The 23,148-nt window shown below is 49.9% G+C and overlaps 1 protein-coding gene across 2 annotated transcripts; it reads left to right on the top strand.

Moving 5' to 3' along the window:
* Positions 1–775: 775 nt before the first annotated feature.
* On the top strand, positions 776–20,854 carry Il17ra (interleukin 17 receptor A). Of its 2 annotated transcripts, XM_027429309.2 has the most exons (13): positions 776–1,046; positions 8,430–8,454; positions 9,252–9,398; positions 10,082–10,194; positions 10,698–10,824; positions 12,419–12,466; positions 12,578–12,741; positions 13,709–13,792; positions 14,335–14,419; positions 15,277–15,288; positions 15,486–15,587; positions 16,867–16,908; positions 17,807–20,854. In XM_027429309.2, exons 1-13 carry the CDS (start codon positions 909–911, stop codon positions 19,315–19,317), a joined length of 2,598 nt encoding a protein of 865 aa, XP_027285110.1. In that variant the 5' UTR covers positions 776–908; the 3' UTR covers positions 19,318–20,854. The 2 variants fall into 2 exon arrangements, with proteins under 2 accessions (XP_027285110.1, XP_027285111.1); XM_027429310.2 differs by lacking the exon at positions 15,277–15,288.
* Positions 20,855–23,148: the final 2,294 nt, after the last annotated feature.

Genomic DNA, 23,148 nt, shown 5'->3' with positions numbered 1-23,148 from the left:
AAATTCAGTAGAGTAATTCCATTAATGGGGCTCATAGTGCATTTACTTTCCAAATACTTCTAGTGTTTATTGTTTAAGGTCATAGGTCATACTCTAAATTACCATGATGTCCTTGAACTGAAAATTTCTAGATAGACAAGATAGAAAAACCTAGCTCAATTGTGTTTAACTTACTTTGCAATGTCAAGAAATGACTTTGTGAGTCATATCACAAGTGTGTGGGAAAAAAAAAAAAAAAACTTCATGCAACCGTTTAGCGCTAAATCTTCTGTGAGTCACATAAACAGGTCTCCAATGTTTGTTGAGTGTGTATGATACAGAACTTAAAAAGGGGAGAAACTACAGACTTCCAAGGACGTGATAACTATGGCTTACACTACACGGTCAGGCCATCAAGGACTGGAAAGATGTACAGAAAAATGAGAACAAATGAGCATTACGACGATGAGACGGGCTCGTTTCTCTGTTAACAGGTTTACAATGCATAAAACATGGAGTGGGAAGAGACTGGGGAAACAAGACTCTTTTGAGTCCCCGAGTCGGGGACTAGACTAAAATGACTAAATGGAGGAATAGATCTGCACAGGGTCAGAGTAAACGGGGAGGGTACGATGGCGAGTGCAATCCCGGCTCCACAGCGAGGGGACTGGTAAAAGTCTCCAAAAAGTCTCCAGTCCCCGCCCAGCCAAGGAGGCCGAGAGCGCACCTGGGCAGTGGCTGGGGCGGGGCCAGAGGAAGCACAGCTCCGCCCACGCTCCGCCCGAGCCCCGCCCTCCCGTCCTCGGAGGAGCCGGAAGCCCGGGGAAGGAGGCCGCCGACGAGCGCGAGTCCTGGGCTGGGGAAGCCCGTCGCGGGCCCTGGCCGTCCGGCAGAGCCAGCCGCGAGCGCTCCGCGACAGTGCCGGGGCCATGGGGACTCCGCGCCGCCGGCCGCGGGTCGTTCGCGGGCTCGAGCTGGGACGGCTGCTTCTGCTGCTGAGCGTGCTGGCCCCGGGCCGCGCCTCCCCGCGCCTCTTGGACGCCCCAGCTCCGGTCTGCGCGCAGGAGGTGAGACCGAGACCCGGCCGAGTAGCGAGGAAGCTGGGGCCGTCGGGGGAGGTGGAGACGACGGCGGGGGGAAGGGTGGTGGGCAGTGCGCGGAGCTGTCGAAGGTGCTGAGGGCCGTCGGGGCTGCGAGCCTGGGGAGGGACTGGGAGGCGGCCCCGGTCGTGCGCGCGACATGGAGGCGCGCTGGCACCTACTCCCGAGTGGAGTCGCGGTGTGGCGGCGAAATGAGAGGGAGTTCTAGGGAAACCACGCGGGCGGCGGTGACAGTTCAGTCGGGGCCTCAGAATCGGGAGGCAGAGACACCAGAGGCGACTCTGGTTGGACAGGGATCTGGAGAAGGGGCCTTGGCAGGAGCTGGACCGCTTTGGACTGACACCCAACTCCATGCTGCCTGGGAAGTCATCCTCCAGCTCTACCAGGCTCAGCCGCACCTGCCCGGCCTCGGGGGTCCCCATAGGTTGGTAGCCCGGGCGAGCCCGGTGCCCAGGGGAATCAAACAGGATGTGGCCTGGCCACCAGCGGAGGACTGACAGATACCGCCCATCCCTTATCTCCACCACCATGTTTGTCCCAGAACCGAGAATCCCAGAATTGAGTTTTAACACGTGGGATGATGGGCCGAGTGGGAAGTCTGCCAATTTGTGACTATCAAGGAGGACCCCCCGCTGCGCTCGTAGGAACCTGACACACCCCTGTCGGTTGAACAGTGCTGCTAAACCCGATAGTTGTCGAAAACAGAGAGAGAAAACAAACCTAACCGGTGCAAAACAGACTGCCTGTTCCACAAATAAACCTTTCTCCCTTTCTCCCCTCCCAGCCTTCTCGAAATTTCCCCCGCTGGTTTTCCCAGCCCCTTCCCCTCCACTTCCACTGCTGACCCCAGAAACTGTTCAGTAGCTGAGTCAGAGGATGTAGATTTACCAAGAGGGTGGAGAGAGGGTGAATATTTTACAGGGGAAAAAATGTGTTTTTAAAAAGTCTCAGGGCTGTTGGCAAATGTCATAGTGATCCCCGTATTGGGCAAAGCAGAGTGACATCTTTGACAAGAAAGAAGTGTCACACATGGAAAATTGCTGTTTGTGGCTTGTCATTTGCCAAAGGCCTTCCAGATCCAAGTAAACTGAAACTAAAGCAATAACCCCTGGTGCTCCAGTGGTCCGGGGTGAAGTTGTCTTGGATATGGAACCTGGCTTGCAAGGCAGCCCCGAGCAAGTGCTCTTTGTACAACCTATGAGGTCGCAAAATTCCAGGAGGGGAAAAATAACTCCCAGCTGGGCTGTTTCTCATTAAAAAGACAGTTGGGAGGTTCTGTTCTAGAGCGGGAGTCTCAGCAACAGTTTGGTTAAAGTTTTCATTCCTTTTGGTGGATGGTGCCTCTGCCAATGGCCCTAGGTGAGGCAGGGTTAAGTGTATGGCTGGAGGATGTGTGTGTCTGTAGAGCAGGAAAGGGAGATGGGGTGAGAACTGAGTTTAGGGGGTTGTGAGGGCTACAAAAACTAATCTATGCTCTAAGCTACTGTCACTACCAACAACATTTTGTTTTTTGTTGGTTTGGTTTGGTTTTTTGTTTTTTGAGACAAGGTTTCTTGTGGCTTTGGAGGCTGTCCTGGAACTAGCTCTTGTAGACCAGGCTGGTGTCGAACTCACAGAGATCCACCTACCTCTGCCTCCCGAGTGCTGGGACTAAAGGCGTACACCACCAACGCCTGGCAGATTTTGGTTTTTATTTTTAACTTAGATTTTGTTCATTTTCTCCTGTGTGTGTGTGTTTCGACTTCATGTATTTATGTGCACCACATGTATGCCTGGTGGCTGTGGAGTTAATTGGGCATTGCATGTCCTGGAACTATAGTTACAGTCAGTTGAGAGCCACCATGTGGGCGCTGGGAATCTCCCCTTGGTTGTCTGCAGGAGAGCTTCTTTTCCATGCTGAGCTCCCTACCTTTCCAGCCCCTTAAAGGGTTTGACTGGTGGCCCCATTTCTCTGCCTTCTCTCTCTTCCCCTCTGCTGGCTCACCGACAGACAACTCAACCCCACAGGCTGGCAGCTTCCCTGTTGGCTTGTCCTTTTTAAAAGAGACTAGAGCTAAGGGTGTGACTCAGTGGTCTCTGGGTTCCATCCCCAGAAATGCAAAAAAGAAAACCCACACTGTATACACACATACACACACACACACACACACACACACACACACACACACACACACGGACACAGTGTGGTTTATTTCCTCCATAAGAGGACTGGATGAGACATCTCAAAGGGAGCCTGCCACTTTCTAAACATAAGAAAAAGACTGTTGAAAACTGTTGAAACTGTCAGTCTCTCCTTCCTATGACTGGAAGGAAGGAGGCTTCAGCATATCTGCTCTGTTCCTTGCTCCATGCTGCAAGCACAGCCGAGGTGCTTGGTAAATACGTGTTGCATGAAAGTACCAAAGAATAGAAGAAGACAGAGGTTCCATTCCCCTGCTTTTCATGCAGTGGTAACCTGAGGCCATTGAACTTGTTCTGGCTGCCTGGAATTAGCGCCTCAAAGCCAGGATGACTACTCTTCCCAACAAACCAACCCTGGAGACACGATGAGTAGTTGTATTCCTCTGGATGCTTTTTCATTGGCTTGCCTAGGTTTCTCATAGTTCAAGTCTCCATTAACTGCTATTCTTAAGGAAAGCCAGCAAGCAGCGCCCGGGAGTTGGCAAGCATGAGTGCTCACACTATCTACAGACAGGATGCATGTATGTTACCATCATCAGTTCGTTTTCCTGAGTGCTTGTGGTTTTCACTTGCAGTAGAATGACTGTTTGGCATCGCCCTTTTGTCTTGTGGTTGCCGGAAGCTGTGCTCAGCCTTACCACTCTTCCCTAAGTTAAAAAGTTGCGTTCTGTGGGTACTCCTATGGTGGATGTTCTCCAGCTACTGTGCCAATGACATAATCAGCAGGGAGCTGGTCCTGCTCATACTGACCCCATTTCACCCCTGCTGCCCACTGCCTTTGTCAGGCTAATCTGCCAGCAGAAGACCCTAACATCAATTATCAACTAGCAAACAGGAGCCCGGAGCCGGATCAGAAGACCTGGCCCCAGGCAAGCCTCCGAATCTCTTGCACTGCAGTCCTTCTCTAACAGAAGTGGTGCTCTCCTTACAGGCATCAGCATTGGCACTGTCTGTGAAGACTTCAGGCTGTGTGATGGGGTGTTCCACTAACCAGTATCAGGCTGTTGGGAATGCTTGCTCAATGCCCAGAGCTAACCAGTCTTTCACTTCTTTAAATCGTCCTGCTTTGAGTACAGAGGCGAGGCCAGTTTGTTGTAAACACCCCTTTACTGGGAGGCAGGGTAATGGTGCTGGGGCATGTTCTGGAGCAAAGCAAGCTCACTGTAGCTCTGGAACCTGGAGCCACCTGGCCAGTTTCCCTGTGCCACAGGTGTGAATTGCCTAACAGTGGAGAGATGTTCTGAGAACTGTCTTGGTAGGTGACTACCCTCATGTGAACATCACCGAGTAGACACACGGAGACCTGGACGGTAGCATCAGTGGCTTTGCATAGCCTCTTGATGCAGCCAAAGATGTTGTAAGGGGCTGTTAGCATCACAGTTTAAGGTACAATGATTAAAAACAATGATTAAACAGGGGCAGTTCAGTGAATGTTCTCTAATTTCCACAAAATGGCTAACAAAGCCATTCATGAGGAAGTAGCTGATAAATGATTTTTTAGGGGAGGGTATTGGTTTTGGTTTGGTTTTCTGAGACAGGATGTCTCTGTGTAGCCCTGGATGTCTTGGAACTCGATCTGTAGACCAGGCGGCCTCAAACTCAAAGATCCGACTGCCTCTGCCTCCCAAGGGCTGGAATTAAGGCTTGAGCCACCACTGCCCAGTCATAAATGATATTCCTGTCTTTCTATTTTGGAAGAATGAGTGGTTGGTTGGTGTTGGTGTCTGGGGTGGTGTCCATGCTTGTATGTGTGTTGTTGGGATTTAACCAGGATGTACACGTGCTGAACGTTTCCTACGGGATAGACCCTTAGTTCTAGGGATAGGAACTTTATAAGGGTTAAGGAGGCAGCTGGAGAGAAAATTATTGGACAGAACAACATTTATATTATTAGTGTCCAAAGATAATATCAAGTGCATTTTATATTATTAAGATTAGCCCGGTGTTGGTGGTGCACACCTTTAGTCCCAGCACTCGGGAGGCAGAGGCAGGCGGATCTCTGTGAGTTCGAGGCCAGCCTGGTCTACAGAGCGAGTGCCAGGATAGGCTCCAAGCTACAGAGAAATTCTGTCTCAGGGAAAAAAAAAAAAAAAAGGATTAAAGAGGCCAGGGCCACACAGAGAAACCCTGTCTCAAAAAGCAAACAAATAAATGAGATTACAGGGGCTGTCATGATTCAATGGGTAAAGGCACTTGCCTCCAAGCCTGATGGCCTGAGTGCCATCAGTGGGGATCTACAGGGTCAAAGGAAAGAACCAACTCATGAGACTCAGCTGTCTTCTGCTCTCTCCATATGTGTGCCAACATGCATTTACACACACAATAAATACAAATGAGAAAATTGCAGGGGCTGAGGACATGACTCTGTGGGTAAAATGCTTGCTAAGCAAGCATGAAGTCCTGAGTTCAGATCCCTAGCAACCACATTAAGAAGCTGGGTGTGGCAGCTGTGCCCATAACCCCAGTGCTAGAAAACAAACAAGTGGGTTCTGGGGGCCCACTGGCCAGCTTGGAGCAGTGAGTTCCTGATTCAGTGAGAGAATAAATAGGGTAGAGAGAGTGAGACACACTTACACACGTGTGCATATGCATACCCAAGTCTCACACACATCAGTGTAGATTCTATATTGGAATTAAATGATAAGGAAAAAGTAATCAGGGGCTGAAGAGTTAGCTCAGTGTAAGAGCAGTGGCTGCTCTTCCAGAGGTCCCTGGTTCAATTCCCAGCACCTGCTCTTCCAGAGGACCTAAGTTCAATTCCCAGCACCCACATGGCAGCTCATGACTTCTTGTAACTCCAGTTCCAGAGGACCCCACTCCCTCTTCTGACTTCTGCAGGCTGCAGGCAGGCATGTGGCACCCAGATATACATGCAGGCAAACACCCATACACATGAAATAACTTTTTAATTATAAAAAGTCCCCTTTTTCCTTCCCTAAAATAACATTTTCCTTTGCTTACCTAATTTTGTTTAGATTAATATCATAAACTTCCCTTTTTAAATTCATTTTATCAAGTAATATAGGGGTTCCTTTTTAAAAATTATTCTGAGATATTTAAAACAATAGCTCCCTATAACACACCCATACCCTCTCACCACAGGCAGTCACTTTTGATGGCTTTTTTTTTTTTGACACCCTCATTTTGTAATGTGCCGTTTTACTCACCTCCTGATCTCTCCTCTCCATTGCTTTGGTTTTCAGCTTAGTATTGTTGCAGCGAGGCAGCTGTTGTCTCTGGTGTTCATAGATGATCATAATCCCACTATCAACAGGCAAAACAGAAACGGCAGCACCTGATGAATCAAGCTATTTCTGTCAGTCTGTCAGTTGTAGCCCTCTTGTTGACCAAGTGGTTCTCAACCCCTCCCACTTCCTCTTCTTGTCAGGAGAGGAGCCATCTTGCCCTGGGTTTTAAGTAGCTAGTGGTGGGTAGTAGGGAATTACCCCAAATGGGGTATCTATGTTTGCCATTTCTGTAGGAGTTCCTGATCTCCAGGCCAATTTCTGTCCCTCTGTGTCCAGTTCACAGGAGTTCCACATGGGAAGAAAGGAGCTAATCTCGGGAAACACTGTGGCATTTGCCTGTCAGAGTGAGCAGAGACAGCCAGATGGGTCTTGTTGTGAACCTGCAAGGAGCATGTGTCAGGCTGTGGTGTGAGTCCAGGGACAGGGAGAGAGAGTCAAGAAGGACAGGGTCAGGTACAAGAAGTCTGGACCCCACGAGTATGTGAACTGGTGTCCCAAACAGGTAGGACACAGATGAAATAGCAGACACAGAATGAACCCTAACATGAAACAACATCAGGATTGTCCCTTGGCCCGTTTTGTGAGTGAACCCTGGGGCATCACATAACCCTGAGTCCTGCACTCTGCCCCCTCCAGGGAGGCAGGGATCAGTCAGCATCCATCCTACACCTCGTGCATCACTCTGTACCCATTATCCAACTCTTCCTTGAGTTTCACGTCTGACTCTGGCCACAGGACGGGTTGGGCCAATCTGAGTATTTCAAAGACCCAGAAGTGGCAGAGCCTGAATTCCAGGGATTCTCCTTGTTTCCTTGCCAGCTCTTCGTGTGCAGTAGCTCTAGAGGTCATCTCCCAGCACCCATGTCAGACACTGTCAAAAATGGCTCTTTGGGCACTGCTGCTAGCCAAGTTGCACGTAATGATTCTCTCTGGGTTCAGTGAGCTGCGAGTGGATGCCCAGTCTGAGAACTCTGCCCAGTGTTTGAAGTGTTTGTGAAGTGAAGGGGCTCCTTCACCACCTCCCACACCCACACCCTGCCCTGGGTAATGCCCAACAGTGCTGTGAACTTGGTGTTAGGCCACTCTGATTTTATGTTGAAGTGGAGGCTTCTTTAGTAAGGTGTGTGTGAGCATGCGAAATATCTAAGTTCAAGGCCAGCCTGGACTACAAAGTGAGTTCTGGGACAGCCAGGGCTATACAAAGAAACCCTGTCTTGAACAAACAAAATGTAAATTTACCCTTCACCTCTTAGGAAAATTGGAAGCCTCGAAATTTTTTCTTTGCCAGAAAACCCTCTCTGTTTTGTTTTGTTTATTTGTCTTTATTTTGTTTTTATTGTTGTTTAAACTCCCATCTCATAACAGTTATTCAAAAAGCCTCCCATTCTAGCCCTGCTTGGTGGCCTTTAACTCCAGCGCTCAGGGAACCAGAGGCGATCTGATCTCTGTGAGTTCCAGGTCATCCAGGTCCACATTGCAAGCCTTGAGCCATTCAGGCTACATAGTGAGACCCTGTCTCAGAAGCCAAAAAAAATAAAAATAAGTAAAACAAGCCTCCAATTCTGTTTGCTGTCTGCCCCTCACAACCCTCTCCTTGACTGGACAGAGTGGGGGAAAGTGCAGGAGACTTCCATTACCTGAGGGCAGAGCTGCTCCCAAAAGGGAGAGGTGAGGAGGCTGGAGGGCTGTGTGAACTGTTCTCATGGGTGTAGCAGGAGGGCTGTGTGAACTGTTCTCATGGGGTGTAACAGGGGAACTGTGTGAACTGTTCTCATGGGGTGTAACAGGGGAACTGTGTGAACTGTTCTCATGGGGTGTAACAGGGGAACTGTGTGAACTGTTCTCATGGGGTGTAGCAGGCCTGGGCCACTGTGAGCCTGCTCTTTCTCATCTGTAATCACCACTTGCTTTCTTCCCACAGGGGCTGAGCTGCAGAGTCAAGAATAGTAAGTCCTCTTTTTTTGTTCCACTTATTACTGCTCTGCTGATGAAGTGAGGGCCTCCTGCTCACTTCTGTAGGTGCCTCCCGTTCACTTCTGCAGGGGCCTCCTGCATACTCTGGATGGGTGCTGTCACCATCCTGGGGTCATCTTGGATTTAGATACCAGTGCTTCTTGTGGAAAACCTTCATTCGTTATGCAAAAGTCAGGCAGTACCCAGCTGCCACCTTGGTTTTGGATGTTGCCTGGGGTGGTACCCTACTCCACCTGACTTTGTACTTGATTCATTCAGTTTGTCACAGGCATCCATGGAGATGGCTAGCTTTTTTTTTTTTTTTTCTTTACCTGTTTGTTTATTGGTATATGAGAAGTATTTTCCTATGCTAGATTAGAACTCAGGTTCTCAGACACAATAGACAAATAGTACTGAGCCACAATCCCTAGCCCCTGATTGTTTGTTAATGATGGACACATACTTCAGGTGTCAGTGCTAACTAGGGGCCATTACAAATAAAAACAAAGAAGCTCTCATTCCTGCCCTTCCCTCCTGTGCTCCATTTCCAATGACTGTATCTTTTCAAACCCCTTTTCCCCAAATGTTCTTTAGACCCACAAATGTTCTTTGTGGGCACCCCGGACAGCATTAGGAAAGAGCAGGCTGGGCAGATAGGTTGCCAAGGTCACAGCTGGAAGATTGAGGGCATCTGCAGACTTTGATCCATGTGGGAACTTGTAGCAGTTCCCAGGTCCCTCTGGATCTCAGGGTCTTGGCTGTAGTCTCTAAAAGCTGTTCTCCTGGCCAGGTACCTGCCTGCATGACAGCTGGATCCACCATCAAAACCTGACCCCATCTTCCCCCAAACATGTCCATGTACAGCTGAACTTTTCGTCCACCCAGCACGGAGACCTGGTCCCTGTGTTGCATGTCGAATGGACACTGCAGACAGACGGTGAGTGGCCGCAGCAGCCAGGGCTTGGGTTTGCTCTCAGAAGATACCACTGCTGGCACTCACGTTTAGTGCAGGAAAGCGCCATCGTTTACATGGCGAGAGCTTTTCTAGCGCTAGGTGTGCCCACAGAGTATCTTCTACTCAGTGTCTTTATGAAAGGCCTTCCTTTGCATCAACTTTTTATTACACGGAAAGGAAAAGGCAAGTGGTTAATTATATAAATAATTACAAATATGTACTAGAAAAAAGGTAGCAGTTTGCCAACTGCTTTTTCTCTTAGCTAAGAAGCCAGCACTTTTTAAAACATACTCCAAAGCTCTTTAGGAGTGAATGACTGCAGAATTTCTGAACAGAGCAAGTCCCAGATCTGTGAAGGACGTGGCAGCAAGTGCTTCCCGTAGGTCCCTAGATGGTGTGCTAGATGCTTACTGCAGCAGTCTCTGGGAGGATGAAGAGGTAGCTGTTGTTGACACTGTGTCCTGCTGCCAGGGCTCTGGCCACATAGTCCCAAAGTGTTTGCCACTTCCTAGTATAGAGTGTCCCTTGTCCTTGTCCCCCTAGAAGGTACTTTCTGCAAGTGGGGAAGTGGGGAGTTAGGTAAGAGAGCAGATGGGGAAGTGAGTGCTACACCCTGGGGGTGGGGTTGGTCTGTATCTGTGTGCCCCTCTCCCTCTGGCCTGCAGCCAGCATCCTGTACCTCAAAGGAGCAGAGCTGTCCATCCTGCAGCTGAACACCAACGAACGGCTATGTGTTGAATTTGAGTTTCTGACCAAGCTGGAGCATCATTATAAGCGGGTAAGAAGGCAGTTTGACTGCACTGTGTTCCTAAATGACACCAGTACAGTGTCCCCAAAGGTACATCTAATTGAAAGGATGAGTTTAAGATGGCTTCCTGCCTTCCTCCCTTACTTCCCTCCCTCCTCCCTCCTTCCTTCTTTCCATCCTTCCTTCCTCTCCTTTCCTCTCTTTTCTTTCTTTCTTTTTTTAAATTCAGAGTGCTGAGGGTGGAACCCATGCATTCTGAAAGCCTGGTTCATGCGTGTGCGTGCGTGCGTGCGTGCGTGCGTGCGTGTGTCCCGTACCCCTATCATTCTTCAGCATGTGAATGGCATGGCCATTTACTGATGGATTTTTTTTTTAAACATGTAGAAGGACAAAGATATCATGCATCTAATTTTGGATTCTGTGATTCTCCTTTTGTTTGTTTTTAGCTGATTGTGGGGAGGTGTGAGATTGGGACCTTGGATATAAGTGAGTGAGGGTGTTATGTGACCCATCCCATCCCCTTGTGTCTTTAGTGGCGGTTTTCCTTCAGCCACTTTGTGGTAGATCCTGGTCAGGAGTATGAGGTAACAGTTCACCACCTGCCCAAGCCCATCCCTGATGGAGACCCGAACCACAAATCCAAGATCATCTCTGTGCCTGGTAAGAGTGCCCCTCCAAGTGTCCACTTGACCCTGGGCTCTGCATGAAGAAAGCAGCAGGAGCTCCAACAGCAGAATCCAAGCTGCTCCACAGTGGTTGCAGATCCAGGGCCTGGGAATCCCCCAGCTGAAGCCAAAGCCTTTATGCTTTGAAGGCAGCATCTGTCCTCTGTTGTACAACATTAAATGTGCAGAGAGATGCCAGGGCTTTGTTGGCAACCAGAGTCCCTCCCTCCACTTTGTGAGCAGAGAAGTACTTCCATTCCAGAAAATGTCAGACCCTGGAAGGGTTGTGCACTCAGCCTGGACACGGCTTCCCTGGCTTTCTTCACTCCCACATCCCACCTGCATCTGGCTGGCACACCAGCTGGCACACCTATGCATCCTACTCTCTTGTCCCACCAGTCCATGCTGTCTATCTATGGTCACCACCAGCTAACCTCTTAGAGACCACATTTCTTCTGTGTCACTTTCTGGCTCTGCCTTCCCAGAACCTTGGGCATCACTGACGTCATTTCCCATTGTACCTAGTAGTCAGGAAATTTTATCTTTGTTTGTTTGTTTGTTTGTTTTATGACTATGGGGAGAAAACTCAGGGCCTTATACACACTGAGCAAACACTTTACCACTTAGCCACAGCCCAGCCCAAGAAATGTTAGTTAAAGATGGCGACAACTCCTCCCCCGGAAGCACACACTCAGGTGGTGCACTTCCATCCGCTCCCCTGCTTCCCTTACACACACCCCTTACTCTCACAAGGTACTGAATATTGTCATTCCACGTTTAATAGTCTCTGCTATAGAATTAGTCTGCAAAAAGCAGTAATTTCCACTGTGTGTGCTGTATCCAGGGCCACATCACACACAGGAGGCTCAGTAAGTACTTGCTAAGTGACTGTTCGCCCTCCTCCCCTGGCCCTGGGAACTTCCCAAGTGCTCAGTGGCAAGGTGCCTGTCTGGGTTTGATCCTCAGTTCTATGGGCAAAAGAAGATGAAATGAGTGAATGAATGAATGGATGCTGACTCTTGGCACCCAGCCAGGGCTCCTGAATGAGAACCTGGTAACAGTGTGTGGAGAGGTCAGAGAGGCCAAAGTGGAGGACAGAAGGAGAAAAGAAAAGGCAGAGTCTGTTCTAGGCAGGAAGCTGTATATGGGAGAACACTGGGGTAAACCAGAGATTTTTGACCATGTGAAGCAAGCTCTAAGCTCGGGAGGAAAATGCTTGCATCAGGGGTTCTCCCTAAGATAGGAACCAGGTTGCCCCGGTTTGATGGGATCTTTGGTCAGGGGCTGCTGTCTGGGCCTGGAGCAGACTGTGAAGGGTATCTTTGAACAGGATCCACAGAGGCACAGCAATCTTGGCTCCCATGTCAAAACCCTGCAAGAATAGGATGGGTGTAGGGGTGCACACCTTTAATTCCAGCACAGAGGCAGGTAGATCTTTGTGACCAGCCTGGTCTATAGTGAGTTTCCAGACAGCTAGGGCTATGTAGAGTGAGCCTGTATCAGAAAAACAAAATGAAAACCTCAAATATTCCAGAGCAAACTCACTAAAGGCAGAGACTTACTGATTTCTCTTTTATTGGGGTTGACAGACTGCGAGGACCCCAGGATGAAGATGACTACGCCATGTGTGAGCTCAGGTAAGTGGCTGGCCTCGGAGATCTTGACCTGGTCATGTTAACTTGCATGATACATATGCCCACGGACACACCTACATTCCTAATTCCCAACCTACCCTGCACCCTTGGCAGGCAGCCTGTGGGATCCTAACATCACTGTGGAGACCTTGGACACCCAGCAGCTGCGAGTGAGCTTCATCCTGTGGAATGAATCCACCCCCTACCAGATCCTGCTGGATAGTTTTCCACACTCAGGAGATCAAAACTGCTTCGATGACATCCAGCAAATACCTGCGGTACCTGTATTTCTTACCTCCTCAGACATGGATTAAAATACACTCAAATCCTCAACCTTCCTCCCTGCTGGTCCTAGATAACCGTATTGCCAGGGTCCAACACTTCACTCAGGTGCACCTGGCTGTTGCCTTTTCCTCTCAGGAGTCAAAAGGGGTCTGGTATCCTCCTCCTCCTCCTCCTCCTCCTCCTCCTCCTCCTCCTCCTCCTCCTCCTCCTCCTCCTCCTTCTTCCCGTGTGGTTTTTCGAGACAGAGTATCTCTGTGTAGCTTTTGGAACTCGCTTTGTAAACTAGGCTGGTCTTGAACTCATAGAGATCCGCCTGCCTTTGCAGTTAGTTGAGAATAGTTGAGTAAGCTTTAGACTGTAAATCTAAACCCAGAAGTTTAAGTTCTCCTTTTACCAAGCCTTTCGGCGAAGTTCTTATTGGATTGCAGTTGAAAGTAGAAAAATTGTCTCTGCCGAGGCTGCTCCTTCGCCTTCTGTTTTCCTGGTAGTTAACTATTTTGAGGATCTCCTTGTGACTGAGGCCTCAGTTGGTAAAGTAGTTATGAGATTGCCCCCCCTTCCCATTCATTTCCACACCCTATCCACTCCATGTTTTTCACACGCTCACATTCTTGCCTGGTCCCTGTATTTATTCTACTTTCTCTCAAAAATTATTTGGAAATGTAAAAAGAAATGAGGAGATTAAGACAAGGAAAATAGGCAAGATGAGGTCAGCTGGGAGCAGAAAGTGTGTTGTGTTCCCTGTACTCCTGCCACACATACACAGATTGGTGCCCCCGTCCCCGGCAGCCAGAGCAGAGGGAAATGCCCACTCACCATAGGCTTGTCACCCTGCAGAAATACCAAGTTTCCGGGACCAGAAATCAGAAAAGCGTTTCTCCCTCTGGTACTTGTAAGGGGCACTGGTCCAGTTCCCAGCACAACCCCAGGGTCTTACCCAGCTTCTACTTCTTTCTCCAGCCCAGACAAGAGGAATTCCACCAGCGAGTCAATGTCACGCTCCCTCTAAGCAAGTCTAGCTGGTGCTGCCACCACCATGTGCAGGTGAGCACGTGCAGGTGGCCTTCCTTCCATTCAGGGGGGTGCAGCAGGCAGAGGGCAGCAGCTCCAGCCACTACTGGTTAGGAGCCTCTGGCTGCCTTTCTCCTCCTGGTCCTCCCAGCCTCATCAGAGTGGGAAACCTGGTCTAACAGCCACACTGAAAAATAAAGAGCAGGACTGGAAAGATGGCTCAGAGGTTAAGAGCTCTGACTGCTCTTCCAGAGGTCCTGAGTTCAATTCCCGTGTGGTTGCTCATGACCATCTATAGTGGGATCTGATGCCCTCTTCTGGCATAAGGGTGTACATTCAGATAGAGCACTCAGACATACATAAGAAAAATAAATAAATCTTTAAAAAGAAAAGAAAAGGAAAGAAGGCACATAGGCCCAATTGAAATAGTCTTCCTGTATTTCCCAGGCTGGCCTTGAGGAGACTAGCTCAGCTTCCTGAGCAGCTGGGATATAGGTCCACACTACCACATGCAGCTCAACAGCCATGTGGAGCCCCAAGCCTGGCCAACCATCTTCACTCTTCTGCTCCTCTAGGTCCAGCCCTTCTTCAACAGCTGCCTGAATGACTGCTTGAGACACGCTGTGACTGTACGCTGCCCAGAAATCACAGAGGCTCCAGGTAGGAGAGAAAGAGTTGTCATTTGTATATATGGGGTAAGAGAAGATGAAGGTTGTCCATAGAGAGGAGTCCTGACTGTGGGGAGAGGAGGATTCAGCTTTGAGATGCTGGAAGCCAAGGTAGACACTCCCAGGTTGGACTCTTTGCTGCCTTTCACTAGCTTTGCACCTGAAGGCAAGGACTTAAACTTTTTGTTTGTTTGTTTGTTTTTTGAGACAGGGTTTCTCTGTATAGCTTTGTAGACCAGGCTGGCCTCGAACTCACAGAGATCAGCCTGCTTCTGCCTCCCCTCCAGAGTGCTTGGATTAAAGGTGTGTGCCACCACCACCTAGCCAGTACTTAACTTTTCTTACCAACTCATTTTCCTTGACTGAAAAACAAGATAGTTAGTCTCTCTCACAAAGTTAGAAATATGTACCACAGAAGTGCTTTAACATGCCAAGCTTATATATGAGAAAACTGAGACACAGATAATAATTTGCCCGTGTTCACACACCAAAGACATAGCCCCAGATTCCTACTTGAGCTTGCAGGGGCTGGCAGCCACATGTCCCTGACTCTCAGCCTCTGCCATATGCAGATCAAATGGGGACACATGTGGTGGAAGGAGCCCTGGCCCCCATGGGAAGAATGCTGTCACTTAGAGCTTCAGCTCAAGAGGCTCCAGGGACAAGGTTACATCAAGTATAGCTATGCCTGACTGCAGGATTAAGGCCATCTGTGGTGTCTCCAATGAGTTAAGACATCGGTGGGCATATGTAACGGGTTAAGGCCATTAGTGGGCATCTGTGATGGGCTTGGGTGACTACTAATCATTAAGAGTAACCCTGTCCCTGTTTCCTTTTGTTCTATTACAGTTTTCCTTGCAGGTAAGTCCTCCCTACAGTCAAGGTCATTCCCAAGGGACCACATGAGGTCTATGCTGATCCCTGAGCCAATCCAGGAAGGCAGACTACAGCCACAGGCAGCCAAAGGGTGAAATCATTAGTGTAGCCTGGTATAGACAGAGCCTGGGCTGGGGTGCATGGGGCCCCTCCCCAGACTCATACTGTTCTGTTTGTCACAGACTCTATTCCCCTGTGGGTGTATTGCTTCATCACGGTCATCGCCATTCTGCTAGTGGGCTCTGTCATCCTGGTGATCGTCTGCATGACCTGGAGGCTCTCTGGTAAGGAGTGGGCAGGGCTTCCCGTTCTTCTCTTTGCTCACGTGTCCTCCCTTCTTGCCCCCGTCTCACAGTCTAGACCTTTGTCATGCTGTGTTTAAGGGGTACCCTTCACTCCACCCTTCAGTGCCAAATGAAACAAAAATGTGGCTTCCATTATGTGACCTGGTGATCTCAGCTGCCAGGAACCTAAACCCCTGCTCATTACCCGCTTTGTAATTACTTATCCTTAGATTCCATTTCCTTTTCTGTAAGATGGGATGCCTCCAAGAGCCTAGAGTTCTTTCCCCACGCTGGATTTTAATCAGGAGGACGCATGCTGACAAGTTAAAGGGCTAAGTTTCCCTATCCTATGACAAAATGCGTCTTCAGTCATCTGGGAAGCTATTTGTACACTGGCCAACATTCATATGGATTATGGTTCATCTTGAATTTTGGGGTCCACAAGAGTCTGGGGAGGATCACATGATATCTCACGGTAATGCTGAACTATGTCCCAGCTGCTATTACGTTTCACTAGTCATCACACTGTCTTTTGTCAGTTCTGGGCAAAGGCCCAAAGAATGAGCATTGAAGTTAAGATTCTAAGTCTCTTCTTCAGGAGCTGAGATGTAATTTAGAGGCAGAGCACTTGCATAATATGCACTGGGCCCTGGGTCCCCTCCCTGGACCAAAGAGAAATAATCCCCCTGGTCACATGTCAGTCCAAGGGAAACAATTACCTAAGACTATGGTTCCCCTTCCTCACCTCAAGAACACCAGGAGGAAATGTTGCAAGGGCCATGGGGGCTGCTTCTGGCAGGCAGTGTTGTAAGATGTCTGCTTCCTGTGTGGACTGCCCTTCCCTGCAGTGGAGTCTGCTCACAGAGGCCTGGGAAGCACAACTGTAGGAGAGGGGCCATGGAGCACCCCAGCTCAGGTCTGTGCCTCCCAACTTGGTGAGTGCCACAGATAATTCAGACCTGGCTGACTGACGGAGGGGAGGGGCCCGGCACTTCTCTAGAGTGTACCACCATGGACCCATTCCTCAGAGAAAAATTAGAGTGTCAGAGAGACCTTAGTAGCTGTAGCTCCCTGTTGATACAGCTCCCTGGAACAGCTGACTGGGGTTCACACTCCCACAGCTGCATGACTCAGGAGTGCAGAGGCCCAGAGTCACCAGCTAGGGGCTGCTCCTTTGATCCCTTTGTCCCTCAGCAGCACTTCCCTCTGACACATGTGAGCAGGTCCCTGTTTCTCTTTGGAATGAATAAGACACTCAGTAGGTTTCTTTTCCCTGCAGGATCTGCTCATGAGAAACATGGTGATGACTCTAAATGCAACGGTTAGTAGTGCGTTCTGAGGAGTCTGCCTTTCTCTCTAAAGCCTGGCTGTGGGTTCTTGGGGTAGATGAATAGGATTTGTCTCTGCTCAGACTTCCAGAAGGCCCCACCCCATCTCATGCAGAGAGGGCTTTTGAGGGTACCCCGAACACAGGGCCCAGAACTCCTTTTTCTAACTGCTTAGACAAAGAAGGCAAGGTGAACATTTTGCAGAGAACACTCTTCCCTGAGCAGGTGTTTCTCTCCCATAGTTAGATCCTTGTGCCTTTTAGTCTTTTTATTTATCTTGATTTAGGAGGTCTCACTATGCAGGTTGTAGACCAGGCTGGCCCAGAACTCATAGAGATCCTCCTGCCTCCATCTCCCAAGTGCTGGATTAAAGGAGTGCACCACCACATCCAGCCTTTTACCCTGTTTTTATTTAAGATAATTAAAGTAGCAGCCAACAACCAGACAGAACTTGTTGGGGGTTGGGGGTTGGAGGACTCGGGGTGAAAGAGGGAGGGAGATTGGTTCTTCTTCATGCATGATTTCTCACACATCACAAGGCAGTGTAGCACAACAGCCTACCCAGAAGGCTGTTGGCTGAAGATAGAAAACCAAACTCTGCCTTTGGTGCAGGTAGCTCGTAGGCTGCCTCTAGAGCAATGGTTCTCAACCTTCATAACGCTGCGACCCTTCAATACAGTTCCTTATGGTCTGGTGACCTCCAACCATAAAATTAGTTTTGCTCCTACTCCATAACTGTAATTTTGTTATTATCTGAATTGTGATATAAGTGTCTGATATGCAGTCCCTGCGAAAGGGTCACTTGGCCCCAAAGGCTTGAGATCCACTGCTCTGGAGGGGTCTGCCCCGGTCCAGCAGGTGACAATCAGCATATGTCCTCTCTTCTCTCAGGCGTCTCCCCTGGAGCTGACTTGACTCCCCCGCCCCTGAAGCCCAGGAAAGTCTGGATTGTCTACTCTGCTGACCACCCCCTCTATGTGGAGGTGGTCCTAAAGTTCGCCCAGTTCCTAATCACTGACTGCGGCACTGAAGTAGCCCTGGACCTCCTGGAAGAGCAGGTTATCTCAGAGATGGGGGTCATGACCTGGGTCAGCCGACAGAAGCAGGAAATGGTGGAGAGCAACTCCAAAATCATCATCCTGTGCTCCCGAGGCACCCAGGCCAAGTGGAAGGCCATCTTGGGTTGGGCTGAGCCTGCTGTCCAGCTACGGTGTGACCACTGGAAGCCTGCTGGGGACCTTTTCACAGCAGCCATGAACATGATCCTGCCCGACTTCAAGAGGCCAGCCTGCTTTGGCACCTACATTGTTTGCTACTTCAGTGGCATCAGTAGCGAGAACGACGTCCCTGACCTCTTCAACATCACCTCCAGGTACCCACTCATGGACAAATTTGAAGAGGTTTACTTCCGGATCCAGGACCTGGAGATGTTTGAACCTGGCCGGATGCACCATGTCAAAGAGCTCACCGGGGGAAATTACCTGCAGAACCCTAGTGGTCGGCAGCTCAAGGAGGCTGTGGTTAGGTTCCAGGAGTGGCAAACCAAGCACCCTGATTGGTTTGAGCGGGAGAACCTCTGCTTAGCAGGTGACCAAGATCTCCCATCCCTGGATGAAGAAGTGTTTGAAGACCCACTGTTGCCACCAGGGGGAAGAATTGTCAAACAACAGCCCCTGATGCAGGAGCCTTCTGAGGGCTGCCTGGTGGTAAATGTCTGTGTCAGTGAGGAAGAAAGTGGAGCAGCAAAGCTTGATCTGCAGCTGCCGCCACAGAGAGAACGAGTGCCTCAGACCCTCCAAACCATGGTGCTACCAACAGAACAAGTGCCTGCAGCTCACGTGGTGGAGCCTGTCCCTCTTCCCGATGGCAATGGAGCTGCTACCCAGCTGACCCTGGCAGAGGACAGCGAGGCCTGCCCCCTGCTGGGGGCCCAGAGGAGCAGCATCCTCTGCCTCCCCGGGGCGGATTCTGATGACTCGCCTCTGTGTAGCACCCCAGTGATGTCACCTGACCCTGACCACTGCCACAGTGATGCAAGAGAGCAGCTGGAGAGCCTGATGCTCTCGGTGCTGCAGCAGAGTCTGAGTGGACAGGCCCAGGAGAGCTGGGCGAGGCCCGCGGTGGTCCTCAAGGACCCCTGCACGCCCACTGAGGAGGAGCAGCGGCAGTCAGTGCAGTCAGACCAGGGCTACATCTCCAGAAGCTCCCCTCAGCCCCCTGACTGGCTCACAGAGGAGGAAGAGCTAGAAGTGGGCGAGGCAGCTGAGCCTCTGTCTCCTGAGGCCCTGCAGAACCTGAGGAGCCTCCAGCGGCAGCTCTTCTTCTGGGAGCTGGAGAAGAACCCTGGCTGGGACAGCTTGGAGCCACAGAGACCAGCCACAGAAGAGCAGGCTCCCTCCTAGGGCCTCCCGATGCTGTACCTAAAGGATGTGTGTTGTGCTGGTGTGTGTATGTGTGTGTGGGCAGCTCCTGCCTTTGAGATGTGGCTCTCTAAGTCTGACAGAGTGGTGTATACCCCAAGTCCCAGCACTTGGGCCTGAGACCTGATGATCTCCTGAACCCAGGGGTTCGGGGCCAGTGTGGGCAACATAGCAAGAACTCAAAAAAATAAATGTGGACATTTTGATTCTGATACCTGGGCAACTCCCCCGCCCCACTTACTTCATATGAACATCTGGTCATTTCATTATCACACAAGAATCCACAGCCTGCTTCCAGCCAAGTGGGTCACTCATTCCTGGAGCATCTTTTCTGTACCTACTGTACATCAGGCACTTGGGATTAAAAAACGAGTTACATGACACAGCCTTGGCCACCAAGAAGCTTAGGAACCAGCAAGGATGAAAAATTAGCCATCGCCGGTGGTGGTGGCGCTCGCCTTTAATCCCAGCACTCGGGAGGCAGAGGCAGGCGGATCTCTGTGAGTTCGAGACCAGCCTGGTCTATAAGAGCTAGTTCCAGGACAGCCTCCAAAGCCACAGAGAAACCCTGTCTCGAAAAACCAAAAAAAAAAAAAGAAAAGAAAAGAAAAGAAAAATTAGCCATCATGGTAATCTCAGGCATGAGGCTGAATAGAGGGCGCTGCTGCCCTGGGCTGCAAAAACAAAACAAAACAAAACACAAGAGCCTGAGGGGTGAGGTCTGGGCAGAGAAACTGCTTTCCTGGGAGGGAAGCAGCTTGTGGATCCAGCATTATGAAGGAGCCAGCGCTCAGGGTGGAGAGAACTTTGTGGGCCTAGGGTGGGAGCAGCTGGGGACTCATTCACAAGCAGGTCTGTTGTCCTGTGGGGGAGGGAACTGCGTGCCAAATATACCCAGAAGTCTTCTCAGATCAGTTTTGTAGAAAGAGTCAGGATGGAAATGGGGAATGCAAAACTTAAGAAGCAGGAAGAGGCGTGCGAAATCCTGAGCTCAAGCGCTGGCAGCCAGTCTGTGGGAGGGCTGTGGTGTGTGAAATCCTGAGCTCACAGCACTCAGAGTGCTGGCAGCCAGTCTGTGGGAGGGCTGTGGCGTGTGATTCTTCATGGACTGCAGTCAACTGATCCCAGCAGCTTGGGGCCCAAGACCCCTCGGCTCTACCTCAGGGTATAGTAATGGAGTAAAGTAAGATACAGGGGCAGTGTGATGGGGGCATGGCAGTGGCAAACACAGCAGGCCCTCTGAGATCAGAGGAAAGTATGTCACTCTATACCTTAGGTGTGAGGAGAGGTTGTTGAATGTAGCTCATGGGGGCACCCTCTTGGGGCAGATAGCAGGCTTGGGTCCTAGAGAATACACAGGTGTGCATGCCCTGGGCCCCATGCTGTCCACTGCCAATGCCTCAGGCTTCGGGGGAGAAAAGACGGTGCAATGCTGTGGGGCAAGCAGAAACAGTGTTCGCTTGTGTACATATGTGTGTACAGTAATGAAAACCTAATAAAGTTGTTATGTTGGTAAGAATTCATAGTTGTTAAATCACCTGTCCCCATAGGTCAAAAAGTTCCTGCTTTTAGAGTTTTTGTTTGTTTTGTTTTTTGAGACCGGGCTTCTCTGTGAAACAGCACTGGCCTGGCCATCCTGGAACTCACTCTGGAGACCAGGCTGGCCTCAAACTCACAGAGATCCGCCTGCCTCTGACTCTTGAGTGCTGGGATTAAAGGCGTGCGCCACCAACACCCGGCTACTTTTTAGATTCTTACAGAAAATCTTGCCTGGCATTGGCAAGCCCTTCAGGATCCAAGTCTCAGACTGTGGCCCATATCCAGCCCTCAGCAGCTAAAGGCCAGGGCCAGGTGAGAGAAAGAAGCCCTCCACCCATCAGCCTTTTCCAGCTCTGGCAGTAAGGGTCCTTGGGTCTGGATGCCAGTCAAGCCTGTGACATTCCCCCAGCTTCAAATATGGACTAAGCATCAAGAGGTTCTCCCAGCAGCAAACAGCCCCCCAGCAGCACAGACCTGGCCCCCACAGTGTCCTCTCCAGCTTGACCCAGTACTCACAACCCTCAGCTGCCAGCTACTGCCCATTAGACGGTATCAGTAAATTAATTGGTCCTTTGGCCCCTTTATTTCCCCTAACGTCTTTATTGACCATCAGTCTTATCATCTATTACCTCAGAAAGAACCTTGGCACTCCTCTGCACACTCCCACCTCAGCAGCACCAGGGCAGTTTTCTCTCACTCTCTCTAGACCTGTGTGTTCTGGATTTTCCATATAACAGAATCAAAATTCTCTGGGTTTCTTGACCATTTCATGTTCTTCACACCCTATTGCTCCTTGGAGGTCTGCTCATCATGAACGTTAGAAATTCTATAAACTGATGTCCACTGTCAGAGGAATGCCAAGATCGTCAAGAACGTTAAAATCATTCCTATGCATTCATATTCTCCACTTGGGCCTGCAGTGGCGGGCGGCACACTTGAAAGGCTGAGACCGGAGAACTTCCAAGCCAGCATCGGTTATAGTGACCCTGTCTCAAAACAGAAAGAAAAGAAATGAAAAAAAGATGGCTCCATAGGTAAAGGAACTTGCCACCAAGCTTGCTATTCTGAATTCAATCCCTGGGGCCTACCTGAAAGGAGAGAGTCTGATGTCACCAGGCATTTCATGACACAAGGCACACACATCAATCAACAGGAATAAGCGGGACCCTGTGTAGGGAGCTAAGTGTGGCTCAGTGATAGAGCACTTTCCTAGCACACGAGTGTCCTCAGCAAAAACACAAAAACTTGGGATTGGAGCTGGCTGAAGAGCATTGCTGCTCTTGCAGAGGACCCAGGTTCAGGACCAAGCACCCACTATAAATAACTCCGGTCCCGGGGATCCACTGCCCCAATTTTGGCCTCTTCAAGCACCAGGCATGTGTATGGTGCACACACATTCATGCAGGTAAAACACACACAGAAGTCTTTTTAAGATTTGATTTGCAAGAAGAGCTCCCTCCACCCCCGAGAGAAGCCACTGCCCCCATGTTCTGCTTTCTTAGCTCCTTGGGCATCTCCTAGAAAGTAGCAGGGGAAGCCAGGCGGTGGTAGCGCACACCTTTAATCCCAGCATTCGGGAGGCAGAGGCAGGTGGATCTCTGTGAGTTCGAGACCAGCCTGGTCTACAAGAGCTAGATCCAGGACAGCCTCCAAAGCTATACAGAGAAACCCTGTCTCAAAAAACCAAAAAAAAAAAAAAAAAAAAAAAAAAAAAAAAAAAAAGTAGCAGGGGAGGCCTGGTGAGCTGAAAGCATCCGTAAGCATGTGACCACCACTCACATGGGGCATGTACTCAAAATTGGTACTTCAGTGCATCCCAGGCAAACTCCTGACAGTGGAGGTGGCTTTGCCTTCTTTCTATCTTGAGCCTAATCAAGAAAGAAAGTGGGCAGAATAAACAAGGAAAGAATAAGGAAGGGACAGTTAGCGGGTGACCTGGGCATCACTTGCTACAGTGTTGTTTCAGTATCCAGATCTAGTTTGGAAGGCCCAGTGCAGTCCCTTCTAGCCGGCGTCTGTGAATGGAGGCTAAGATGGGTTTGCTTAGCTGTTACTTAACCTTAGAAAATGAAACAGGCAAGGGCTGTTAGGATGCAGTGGACAGTTGTGACTCCAGAGTGCCTAGACTCCCATTCTAAGTAAGCAGATAAACAGGGTTATCTGTGTGCTACACCAATGCTTCCTGAGAAAATGTGCTCACCCAAGGGCTGTCAGATACCGTGGGCTCAGCCAGTGCGAGAGAGCCACAGCCCAAGTGCTCTTTGGTGCAGTCCA

The sequence above is a fragment of the Cricetulus griseus genome, chromosome 8 (genome assembly GCF_003668045.3).
Source record: "Cricetulus griseus strain 17A/GY chromosome 8, alternate assembly CriGri-PICRH-1.0, whole genome shotgun sequence".
Taxonomy (NCBI): Eukaryota; Metazoa; Chordata; class Mammalia; order Rodentia; family Cricetidae; genus Cricetulus; species Cricetulus griseus.
This window is presented reverse-complemented; position numbering and strand designations above follow the sequence as displayed.

Coding starts and splice junctions, on each gene's coding strand:
- Il17ra (XM_027429309.2), top strand. CDS start 909: ATGGGGACTCCGCGCCGCCGGCCGCGGGTCGTTCGCGGGCTCGAGCTG. Junction 9,399..10,081: donor ATGGACACTGCAGACAGACG/GTGAGTGGCCGC, acceptor TCTGGCCTGCAG/CCAGCATCCTGTACCTCAAA. Junction 10,825..12,418: donor CAAGATCATCTCTGTGCCTG/GTAAGAGTGCCC, acceptor TGGGGTTGACAG/ACTGCGAGGACCCCAGGATG.